Source organism: Rhincodon typus, chromosome 2, assembly GCF_021869965.1.
Source record: "Rhincodon typus isolate 14 chromosome 2, sRhiTyp1.1, whole genome shotgun sequence".
In the NCBI taxonomy this organism is placed as follows: Eukaryota; Metazoa; Chordata; class Chondrichthyes; order Orectolobiformes; family Rhincodontidae; genus Rhincodon; species Rhincodon typus.
In genome coordinates this window covers 114,919,909-114,933,240 of record NC_063333.1, presented here as the reverse complement: position 1 = coordinate 114,933,240, position 13,332 = coordinate 114,919,909, and the positions used below count along the sequence as shown (strand labels likewise).

General features: G+C 37.9%; 1 protein-coding gene across 1 annotated transcript in view; it reads right to left on the bottom strand.

The window, feature by feature from the left end:
• The window catches only part of LOC109921281 (dysbindin-like), a 56,223-nt gene that overhangs the window by 29,233 nt on the left and 13,658 nt on the right, over positions 1-13,332 (bottom strand). Inside the window, exon 4 of the mRNA XM_048608816.1 lies at positions 4,592-4,652. Within this exon, the coding sequence (XP_048464773.1) occupies positions 4,592-4,652 (61 nt within the window). The remainder of the gene's footprint in view (positions 1-4,591; positions 4,653-13,332) is intronic.

Here is a 13,332-nt window from a genome sequence, read left to right as displayed (position 1 = left end):
AACATACAGCAACTAAAGATGATTGAACAAGATAATAAATAACAACCTCCTCATAAGATATAACCACTTTCTATGATGCCATTTAACTTTTGGAGGATTCAATTCAACTATTGCTATTGATAACATCCTACAATTTCACCCATCTTCAATATTCTCCTTCTAATGGAGCGCTTCTTCTGGCTTGATATCTGCACTTGATCCCTTTGAGTACTGTTGACATGACCTTGATTTCTCTGCTCGCTTCATCCACTATAACCTGTCTCCCCTCTGAACTTGAAGGGGTGGCGATGGCCGAGTGGTATTATCACTGGACTGTTAATCCAGAGACCCAGATACTTTTTCGGGGACCCAGGTTCAAATCCCACCACGGCAGTTGGTGGAATTTGAATCCAATAAAAAAAAAAATCTGGAATTAAGAATCTAATAATGGCCATGAACCCATTGTCAATTGACAGAAAAACCCCATCTGGTGCACTAATGTCCCTTAGGGAAGGAAACTGCCATCCTTACCTGGTCTGGCCTACATGTGACTTCAGACCCACAGCAACGTGGTTGACACTCAACTGCCCTCTGGGCAACTGGGACGGATAATAAACGCTGCCTAAAAGCGACGCCCTCATCCTGTGAATGAATTAAAAAAAAAGTGTTCTCTCGGGTCTAACTCTGACCCTGTTATCAAAACTGCTGATAAGGTTGGTATTGTTGTCTAGTGCACTGAGCTACCTTTCTGTGACTGAGCATTAACTCAGACACTTACTCCTATCTCCCATTCAGGCAGGTTTACACCTTTTCCCTTAGGGACTTGAATTACAGCTGGAGACAAATGCCTTCTGCTTTTCTGCTGGATTGCAACTCAAATATACTCCCTTACTACCCAGAGTTAGTAAGAACTGCCGATGCTGGAGTCAGATAACAGTGTAGAGCTGGAGGAACACAGCAGGCCAGGCAGAAGAGCAGGAAAGTTGACGTATCGGGTTGGGACCCTTCTTCAGAAATGGGGGAGGAGGAAGGGAGCTCTGAAATAAATAGAGAGGAGGGGTGAGGCTGGGGAAGGTAGGTGGGATGGTGATAGGTGAGTGCAGGTAGACAGTGGTGGGGATTGGTCAGTGAGGTGGGAGGAGCGGATAGGTGGGAGAGAAGACAGACAGGTTGTGTCAGGTCAAGGAGGCAGGGATGAGAGGGAGGGTTGGTCATGGGATGAGGCCGGGGGTGGGGTGATTTTGAAACTGGTAAAGTCCACAGAGACCATTCGGTTCTAGGCTCCTAAGGTAGAATTGAGGTGCTGCTCCTCCAGTTTGCGGGTAGCATCCTTGTGATGCTGGATAAGGCCCAGGATACACATGTCGCCCAGGGAGTGGAAGGGGGGAGTTGACGTGTTACTGATGTCTGGCATGGTATTTTCACTATCAAATTTATTATTTTGTGAGATGACTGGTTGATGATACGCAGTTCAGATATGTCACCTATTTCTTCACGAGATTTGACCATTACACATCACATAGGACTACACTGCTGTTTCCAGCCTAAGCATCTTTCCAAGAATCCATGTACTCAAGCAAAAATCTCACTCATTTTGTCTTGGTTCAAGTTGGGACAACTGTCTGAATGCCTACCAGTCTGTCATTCTGACGGTATTCTTGGACTGTGGCAACTTTACTACTGATCATATTCCTGCATCCTTCTCCCCCTTATTTTTGACAATGCACCATACATATGGTTGGATGGTGACAGTATGGGAGGGAAGGAGTGTATGTGGATCAGTCTCCTAAACATGAGGCCTACCTAGAGGAGTAACACAGATTTAGCACGGCTACCAAAAAATCTTGGCAAATCACTCTACATTTAAATAATCATGGGTTTTACAGTTTAAACATTGCTTTCTATGAAACCATTTCACTGACTGAGAAGAATTGATGAGCCGAACACCCATTTCTTGCACGTCCTAGAGAACTGCACTAGTACATTCGTGACCACTGTCAGACAAGATTTGTTGAGGTATGGCAGAAGTACTAAATTTTTTGGCTAAGGTGTGAAAAACCATTGCACTACAGATATTTTTGCACAAAAGGAAATTTGGTGAAATTTCAGTCACCAGAACATAACTGCATCAGTGGGCATGGAAATCCATTGCAATCTTACCCCTCGGCTCAGAAGGATTTGGGTGGAAGTAAAGGTTCTCTTGATTGAGTGTGTGTGTTGGGAGTCAGAACCATTATAAGTAGCTAACTTATCTTGTGCGAACTACACTGCATTTTGCCAGTTTCCTGAATACATCTTGTGTACCGTCAGCAGTGACTATCTCGGCATTTAGTGCACGTTCTCCATTCCTTTTGGAAAATATCATTCGGATAAAGGTAGAAACTTCAGCTTTACTGATACACTCTGACTGGGGCCTGCAGGTTGTTACATTGTGGTTACTTCTTACACTTTGTTGATGTGCATGCATATCATGTAGGGAATGCAGCAACCTCCTTTAACACTGTTCCACAGTTGGTTTCTCTTCACACGTTGCTGCAAATAATTGTGTTGTACATGGATTTATCTGAGCAATTGGACTTCCTACCCAATTTAACCCAATGTCCTTTTATGGAATCATAGTTTGCAACTCTCCAGGTGGGCAAGACAACCCCCACTTCATACAAGATTTGGATGTCTCACTGAACCTATTGATGGCTACAAAAGTTGTTCCAGAATCAAGCACTTACAGATATTACTGACCTGCTAAAATTGCTGAGATTGCATCCTCCTTGTACAGTGTTAATAGTTCTTTCTTTGGCCTGTCTAGCAGTGGTTTTCTAAAGGATTTGATGGGTCTAGAAGCAAAGACCAGTTCCACAAGCCTAAGTTGGGTCAATGAAGTCTCATTCCATATCTTTGAATCAACACCTGGTGATGAACTGATCAATCATTTCACTTGCTTCAAAACTTCAAAGTAATCTTCCAAAACTTATCAGGACCTTGGTGGTCATTAGCAGAAATACCAAAAGGATCTTCTGCTCTCAACCCTTCAGTACCCAGTGGGATTGTCCGTTCTTTCAAGTCTGGCAGTTAGACACACCAATTGTTTTGCTATTCTCATATTCCAATTACTTAATCTGAAATATCAATTTCCTTTCTCCCCCCACCCCCACAACTATAGCATAAATGCTGCCCCCTCCACAATTCATGTCAGCTCTAATGAAGGGTCATCTAGACTCGAAAAGTTAGCTTACTCTCTCCATGGATGCTGCCTGACCTGCTATCTCTAGTATTTGTTGCTTTCAGTCAAGAAAAGGTTTAATTGTTCTTTATCAGTTATTTGCTGATCCATGGTTAGATGTTTGCCTTCTATTTTTACTTGCAGCAATATGCTCTCTGAAAACATCAGTGTAAAGATCTGTATTGCAGTAGTGTTTTTCTTTGTGCTTTTATTTGCAGTATCTGCTGCCCTTTTAAAAATTACAGGTTTTGCCTGGAGATGGTGTTTGTGCATAAAGAGGAGTTGTGACATCACTTGTGCTTTTTTTTGCCATTAGCATCCACTTACTGCCACGAACCAGCTGTCACAATTAACTTTTAGTGGTTATGTATGAGCACTACAATTTAGTTTATGGATTTCTATGCTCGCTCATACACCAGAGCTGGGGTCTTGAGACATATCTTGAAGTTTGTTAACAAAGCCAACAATCAGGCTGCAATATACAGATTTACACACAGTGAGAATTCTATGCATATTAATATTACTGTACATTACACAAACACAGCTGACTAACTGAAGATGTCACTACACAATCCATTGCACAAAATGACTGAAGGAGGAGCAGGGTACTTTCATGCTTGAAAGTCACACTGTGATGTCATAACTATGTTAAAGGAACAGCCCTGTCTCATCTGGAAGCTGTGCTATCTTACAGCAGATGAACCCAAATAAGTCTCAGAAGGAGTACTTATCTGGGACAAGTCAAGATTTATTAAATTTTTGTAAGTATATACATGTCGCATTATTCTGATGGTAACATGGAGAAGATAAGGACTGTCTCCAACTACAATTGCCCAGAGCTACCCAAGACAGCCCAAAAACATTCCCTCGATACTTCGGTTATACATCAGAATGGGAAAAGTTGCAGCACAGCTCCACTCTTCCATATCTGTCACCTTGAACAACAGCAGATACCAGCACTATTATGGTCATCACTAAAGTCAAAAATCTAGGACATCTGAGCTGAGAGAAAGAGTGATGTGATCACAAATGTAGCTAATTATTACAAAGAAGTACTGAGTGGTTAAGAATGGAAATGAAAGCATGCTGGATTAATTAAATACTCATTCCAAATATGACACAAAGTCAATAGCATGCAATTACTGAAGTTGACGATATCTTGCTTGCAATATAATTTGAAAAGAATAGAAATATTAAAGGTTCTACAGCTGACAATGAAGTAAAAAGTGAAACACTGCATTGCATATTACAGCTTCTAACTAAGGATAACTTCAATTGCACAAAATCAAAAAAATTGGAAACTAAAATATAGGACAAAGTTTAGGAATTTTATTTGAACATTAATTATAGAAGTGTTCATGGAAATGAGTTTCTAATTTACTCATATCATACCTCTCCAACTTTAGCACACTCCTCAGTTCGTTTATGCAGAGCTGCCCATGTATTCTCATATCTGCAAAAAAAATATACAGAACAATGAGATTTCTCTGAATATACAAGTAATCATCTAAAAGATAAAAGAACAACTTGAATGTATAAAATTTTTAAGCGATGCTGAAAGGAGTGCTCAAACCTGTTAAATCTTTACTTGGATTAAAAATAAAAACGAAGAGAGCACATTTTATATTAAAAATCTTTTAATATGCTGTATAGTACTTTCAAAAGATTCTTGAAAAGTCATTGCTTTCAATTTTAAAATTAAAGCCATTAAAAGGAGAGAAAGAGGGAGAAGGTTTAACCAAAAAAGTGTCAACCTTCAATGCAACTTCAGTAAAGATAAAAATTCTATGGCTGTTGTTTAGTTCAACAAGCAGATAATATTTTACCCGAGTGTGAAACTTGTCCTAAATATTTTATAACCAGCTGAGCAAAATATTTTTGCTTCCATCTCTGCAATTCTTTGAAGTGTTAATGCACTCAGGAACAGTTACCTATTTTCCAAGTTCAGAACTAGATGTCAAATTCACCTTTTAGTATTGAAGTCATACTGAAGTCAGTTGCTGAATATCATAATTACATCAATCCTATACAGTATAATTCATAAATGTTAACTAAGTCACATGTATTTCACAATGTGCCTTGTTAAAACATTTAAAACTAGATTGTCCATTTATAATAGTAAAGGCTTATGTTAGAACTTACAGAACTATGGAATAAGCACATTAGCTGGACCCAAAATATTCTGGCCCAGCTTTAGGATTGAAAATCAGCACACCCACGGTAGACAGCAAGAGAAGCACATCCCAAGATTGTCTGATATCAAATGCAGTGAATGCTGAGGCATTAGCCACTGTTGCGTAGCAAGACCCTCCAGATGTCTTTGAGCAGTTTAAACTTCTGAAGGGAGAATTTTCACTACCTGGGGCCTTCTAAAAATCTCTCCATGTTGACCAACATCAAACTTGAACCAGCTACACAATATTAATCTGGATGCTTACTCTGGTACTTTCCCAAACTTTCTGAAGACATCTGAAAAGGTGCTACAGAAAAAGGTTATTGATCAGAGCAAGAACAGAGTGTTGGGATAATGTATCAGCATGAATAACAGATTGGCTGGGAGGCAGAAAACAGACCACGTGTAAGGCAGGATATGACGAGTAAAGCATGTAGGGATCTATAGTGGAGCCTCAGCTTCTTACAATTCATATCAATGCCTTGGAACAGGGAGAAAAGACAAGATAGATAAATTTGTAGATGATGCAAAGATAGCTAGAAAAGTATGCTTTGAAAAGGATGTGAGGTTACAGACAGAAATATACTGACTGAATGAGAAAATCTGGTACATTGATTATAATGTGGGAAAATGAGAAGTTGCTCAATTTGGCTTCAAGAATAACAAAAAGAGTATTACTTTAATGGAGAATAATTACAGTTTGAGGTGCAGAGATCTAAATGTTATACTGCAGGAGTCATCAAAATTTGTTATGCAAGCGAAGCACATAAAGCAAATGGGATGTTATCTTTTATTACAAGAGGAAGTGAACACAAAAGGCTTTGCTTCAGTTCTGTAAGGCATCGATGAGACCACATCTGCAGTACACTTCTGATCACCTTATTCAAGGATGCAAACATATTGTAGCAGTTCAGAGAAGGTTTATTAGTTTGATACCTGGAAAGTCTGAGCAGACTTGGTTTCCAATGGAGTTTAGTGTAGTAGTGGGCAACTTGCTTTAAGTATGCAAGATTCTTGATAAAAAGGATGTTGAAAGTACATTTCCTCTTGTGGGTGAGTCCAGAACAAACAAATCTGTGGCTCTGCCACAGCAACAGCAACTCAAACATGCTATTTTACAAAGATGGATACATTATATGACTTAAAAGCCCATGCATCAGTGTTGTAGTGTCTCAATGTCCAAAAGCATCTACATGAAACATTAAAAAAAAAGGATGCCTAATATAGTTGCCAGGGTTAAGTGTTGCGGTCTATGGATGAGAAAGTTGGATTCTACAATGAGAGGATGAGAGGAGTATAATAACTTTTGAAATGCAGGTATTGTAGGTGGTAAGAATCAGATGGGTGGGAAGATAAATTACTGAGCTAGATAAAGAGTAAAGTTCTGAAATCAAAACTACAATTAAAAAAAATAGAAAAAATAGTTGACTGTAGACAGTCACAACAGTCATGCCCTGGCAACATTTGAAGATAGAGGAAGGAAAATGGGTAGGATGGATAACAGATGCAGACTGAAGGAGGCTTGAAGCCAGAAAAGCAGCAAGACAATGCCAACAACCCCACTAAAATACGAAGAAAACATATGAACAAACGCACGCTGATTCTGCTAAAGTGGGCAAATTGTAGATCATTTAACACTACAAAGTAACATTGCAAATGCCATGTTTTTTTCATATCATGCCATATCTTCCACGGTCTTCAACACGGTCAATCAGAAAATGTATTTTTTTTTTAAAAAAGAAGAGGTATTGGGCTGAAATGTGCTTCAGTACCAAACAAAATGATTTAGTTGTTCACTGCACTTGCACATAGGTGCTGAGATTTCCCACTGGAACTTGTTATAATTAGAAAACCATTCTGACATAGCATCGTAGAGGAAATCTGGAACCTGTGTGTCATCTTATCCCAAGAAGTTGAAGAATCATTAACTAGCCATGTCAAGTCTGAACAAGTGTCAGTTGGACACTTCAATTTACAGCACAACAGGTTTCCTTCAGCCCATTATGAATGCACCAGCCCTCCAGAAGTGCAACTCGCCTCGTTCCCTACCCAACTTTTTCACATGCACATTCTTTCTCTTCAATGGTCTAATTCCCCTCTGCCTAGTTCAATTGAACTTGCTTCCACCAAAGAGCCAGTACATTCCACACCTTAACCACTTGCTACATTGCAAAAGATTTTCCTAGTTTTCTTCTTTCTTTCGTTAATCACTTTAAATTTGAGCGCACTCAATCTCTAACCTTTTAATGACTGGGAGCAAGTTCTCCTGACCTACTCTGTCCAGATCCCTCATGATTTTGAATACCTCTATCACATCTGCACTCATTCTTCTCTCTTCCAAAACAGTCCTAGCTTCTCCAATTAAACTGCCTAAAGTTCCCTAATCTTTGAATCATTCTCATGAATCTTTCTGCACTATTTCAATGTCTTCAAATCTTTCCTTAAGTGCAACATCCAGAACCAGGCATAAAACACCAGCTGTGGCCAAACTAACATCTTATACCAGTTCAACATAACCTCCTTGCTTCTTACGCTATCCCCATTAATAATGCCTAGCATACTGCATGCTTTATTATCCATGCTCACAACACATCCTGCACATTCAATGACTTACGCAAATATACAGATCTTTGTTCCTAAGCTCTGCGGCATTGTAAACTTCACAACTTTAAATAACTTCATAGATTTAAATAAGCAGCAAATGACTGTCTGGAATAAACCAGTAAGGGACAAAGACAAGCTGTTCAGAGACTGAAAGCAATTATCCATTACATAAACAAAACTGCTTTGACACCTGCTTGGTAAACTGGATGCCCCAAGGGCAACTGAGTGCCGTGCAGAAGAATTTAAGGGGTTAACTACCGGAAAGCAGTGTCTCCAAACAGACAGTTAGGGCCAATTGGAACAAGGAACAAAAGCAGCTACTTCTGATAAAAAGGTGGCAAGCTACAGACTTGAAGTACCGAAAATATCATCAGTATTGGAGAGGAAAGAATCTGTTGAATCATCAATAATGTCACACCACAACTTAGAAGAAAACTGTATAAGAATCCAATACCAGGACAATGGCAGTATTTCAAAGGACAACAAGCCAAACCCTGGGCACTTCCAGAAACAGACACTGTTGGTAGAATCCTGGCCAGATTCCATCTAAATCAGATAATAGCTAAGTTAGATTGAGAGGTTTAACTTGCTTACTTGAGGGTTCTATTTTGGTTGCTACATGCAACAAAGTTTAAAATCATTGTTTCAGTAGTTGATGTAGTCACTTCATCTGACGAAGGAGCAGCAGTCAAAGCCCGTGATTTCAAATAAACCTGTTGGACTATAACCTGGTGTTGTGTGACTTCTGACTTTTTAAAACTAAGCAGTCTGGAATAAAGAGTTATTTTCTGGTAATGATAAAACATGTGCAAATTGGTTTTGTCCTGCATAGCAGCCAGGAAGGCAAACTGACCATCTTGGTGGTCTAACTAGTATTTTGTACATGTTGTGACACTTGTGGGATATGATTATTGGCACACCATTCCTAGTTAAGTCATGATATCATATTCTTCCTTTCAAAATAAAACACTTTACATTTTTTTGCATAATTATCTGCCATTTGTCTGTTCATTCCAACAACTTGTTTGTCCTTTTGAAGTTCTACATTTTCCTGCTTATTAGTTCACAATGCTTCCACATTTTGATTCATCTGCAAATTTTGACTATTTCCTATTCATGCATGGGATGTGGACTTCACTGGCCAGGTCAGCATTTATTGCCCATCCTTCATTATCCTTGAGAAAAGTACGCTTTCGACACCAAGGTCTACGCTATTAATATACATTGGAAAGAGTCATATTCCTAACAGTGAGCCATCTACAAAAATTCTCTTATCTGAGAAAGATCTATTAACCCCCAACTATTTCCTGACAATCAGCCAACTTCATATCCATGTTCCTACAATCTCTTATTTTACACGCTGTAAATTTTTTTTTTTTTTTTTAAACTGATCTGTAATATGGCATTGTATCAAATGCCTTTGGAAATCTATGTACACCAGTGATAATTTTTTGACAGATGTTGGAGGGAGAGAAAGGAAGTGCTAGTAATTGCTAAGATCTACACCTCATTGAGCATATCTTGATCAAGACCAGCAACCAGAATGCTGCCTCAATGTAGTGCAAGCAACATTGGGAATCAGTATATTAAATGAAATGGTTCTGTTGACACTTCCGTTTCATACTCAAAAGTATTCAGCAGAAACATCAAATCAATTAATACCTCTTAAGTATACATGAATAATGTGGACAATAACTATTTAGTTAATTTCCTAAACTTCATTAGCAAATCAGATTATTGACTAAGGGACTAAAGATTTCACTATAACAAGGGAAAATATACAATTTTTTTAAAATACAAAGTCATACAGCACAGAAAAAGACCCTTGAGTCCAACTTATCCATGCTAACCAAGTTTCCCAAACTAAACTGTGTTTAGTTGTCTGAATTTGGCCCATATCCCTCTAAATCCTTTCTATTCATGAACCTGTCCAAATGTCCTTTAAATCTTGCACTGTAGTTGCATCTACCACTTCCTCTGGCAGTTCATTCCACACACGAACTGTGTAAAAACATTAACCCTCTGGTCACTTCTAAATCTTTATCCCCCTCTTACCTTAAAAATATGCCCTTTTGAGTTTTGAATTCCCCTACTCACGGTAAAAGACTTTTGCTATTCAACTTATCTATATCCCTTATGATTTTATAAACCTCTATAAAGGTCACTCCTCAACCTCTGATGCTCCAGTGAAAAAAGTCCCAACCTACACAGTTTCTCCTTATAACTCAAAGCCTCCATTCCCGATAACATTCTTGTAAACCTTTGTACCCTCTCCACTTGGGTATTGTTGAAAATATTGTAAGCAAATAATACTATAATACAGTGTCTAATTGAATGAGAAACAATAAGCACTTTGTGCACATCATAAACTATACAATATTATGTTAAAGGTAACGGCACAACACATCATTGCAAATAGTAGAAACTGGATCTAATGAATTACAAGCATCATAGAAATGTCTCTCTTATAAACTAATTTGCATCAAGTATTTTTCACAATGATACCAACTTGAGACATAAGCCTAGTGACAGAATTTAGATTTCCCAGAAACCAATCTTTATAGGTGCCAACTAATATTATCCTCTTCTTTCAAAGATAAAATTATGCTCAAACACAATTACCTGTAAATGTTTCCACATTGACTACCAATCCCAGTTGAATAGTCAACAGAAATACCAACTCGACCTAAAAACTTAATCTGCACACATTTATCTTTGTCACATTTACAGAACAAACAACTTCATTAGATCTCAGTTCCACAGTTCCTCAATATTGGCACTGATAGCAATAGCACATTACAATTGAAAAGTCCCTCAAAATCAAACCTAGAGTCATGAGATCAGACTTGAACATTCAAAATTGCAATTCTAGAACCTTACTGTGCAAAAACCTTTTATCCTACAGTATTTACATAACTATAACATTAATGTATCACCACAATGTATAAACTGAGAGACAAGTCAACGTTATTTAACATTTTCCAGGGAGGATAAGCATTTATTTAATGGAAAACTACAAGATGACACTGAGCTAAGTTACAATCAGAAGATCAACATTAAAATCATATCGCTCTCAAATCTGAAACAGATGATGTTAATTTCACACTGAGGTCATCAAACAGCTAAGCACTTTTACAGTTCCACAAAGAATGTTATACTTTGCAGGAAGGGGAAAGGCTTCGCTAAAATACAGGCACGTGTAGAAATAGGTCAAAGTAGATATAAAAAACACTCTAAAGCAAATATTTGTACAGTAAAATACAAGAGTAAGAAAATCTGTATGGAGCTTTGACAGCTAGAAGGAAAACATTGAAAATGCAAATTGGTGGATGAAAAGGGGTTAAAACCCATCTAGTTGGCCTCTCCCATCCTGACATATGGACCAGACCAGACTCCCTCAAGATATATTAAGATAGGGTCTAGACCCTAACTTTTTCTTATTTTAAAAGATAACTGTAGATGTTGCATTCCAAATGTAATTTGATTGGTCTAACTACTCGATGTTAAGCAAAACAATTTCTTCAGACACTATAGTTAAAATACAAAAGAAAAAAATTGGTTTAGCTGTAACTTTATTGGAAAACTTAACAGAATAATAGATTAGTTAGCTAATAAACAGTAACTGTTCCAATATAGTAACATCCCATAAACACACCCTTGGCAAATTCAGAAAACAAATCATCTCAAGCAACTCCAGCAGCTCAGGAAGAAAAACATCAAGAGAATGCAGGAGACAGTATAGCAGAGAGATATGTACTGCAGCAACACACTCAGTAAACAACTGCTAGTACTGAAAACTTTTAAAAAAAAACCTAAAAATCCTGGTTCTGTGGAAGCTTGATCACACCCAATCAGGCTACGTCTATTGTTCCAAGAAAAAGCCCCACGGCCTCAAGCTGAAAACTTTCAGTTTTTAATAGATATCTCGGCACCTCGGTCTTAAGACCTTGCTTTAAAAAGAAACCGGGACGAAATAACCCCTTAAAGCCGTAATATCATCACACTGACATTACTGTTATAAGATGAAACTAAGTTTGTTGACCAATCATAACCAATCTTTATGATCAATTCTGAACATGCATGAGGAAAATCTCCAAAAAAAAGGTGGAAAGCTTTGGGAATCCTCCTCTGTTTACAATTCTTCCAATCACCATAAGCAATTGAGGCACCTAATATATGTACATTATATGGAAAAAGGATAAACTCGACGGACAGAAAGGACAAAAAGGATATGCTAATACAGTTAGATAAAGGAGGTCTACGCAAAACAGACACTGGCCTAGATCTTTTTGGCTAAATGGTCTTTTTCTGTACTGTAAGTATTATGTAATACTGTACCTACAAATTTAATGCATTAACTTTACCATAAAGACAATTACATGTATAATCAATACAAATAATCAGAAAAAATATAGACTGAAGGATAGTTATGTTTTCAGAATTTAATATGTTTATTATGTCAAAATTTAAACAAGATAGAGGAGAAGAAGTGCACATGGCTTTGGATAGTCATCTGTTGCCTTTTTCTAAAGGATCTGATAGAGGAAAAGCAAATACACAAAAAGTGAAATATGTCAGATGGAACATCTTTAATGAATCAACATTCTTGACAACCAATAGACACTTTGCATAGTTTGCTGCATAAAAAGAAGTGCAAAATGCAAAACCTTGCTGTCTACAGATTGATATACCTGCTTTGGGTGGTCTAGTAGCTTCCAAAAAGAGCTAAATAATTATCTGGTTAACAATAAAGATGCAGTCTGTTGGATTAGGTACAAGATGAGCAGAAACTCTACAGAACAGGACTGTTTTGCCAAAATCATGTATGCAATATTTTAAAGTTGTGATACAATACTAATGGTAGAAAGAATTTTAACAACTTATTAAAACACACTGATGTCAATAACAGAAGAAATAATTACTGTTCACTGTATAGCTTTGAGACCTTAGTACTGAAGTTATTGATATACAACAGCTGAAATCATTCAAATCCTCGAGCAATAAACACTCTAAATGGTTCCACTATAAATGCAAGATCCTGCTCATTTTAAAGGAGCTGAATGTGACAGCTAAAAATTATTTCACGTTTGTTGAATATGGGCAGGTATTTCAGATGCAAAAACAAAGTTGCTGGAAAAGCTCAGCAGGTCTGGCAGCATCTGTGAAGGAGAAAACACAGTTAACGTTTCGGGTCCAGTGACTCTTCCTCAGAACTGATGGCGGCTAGGAAAACGTCAGTTTATATACAGAAAATAGGGAAGTGGGTGGGGTAGGGAGTAAACAATAGGATAGAGCCCAGAGAGAGAGAGAGAGAGAGAGAGAGAGAGAGAGAGAGAGAGAGAGAGAGAGAGAGAGA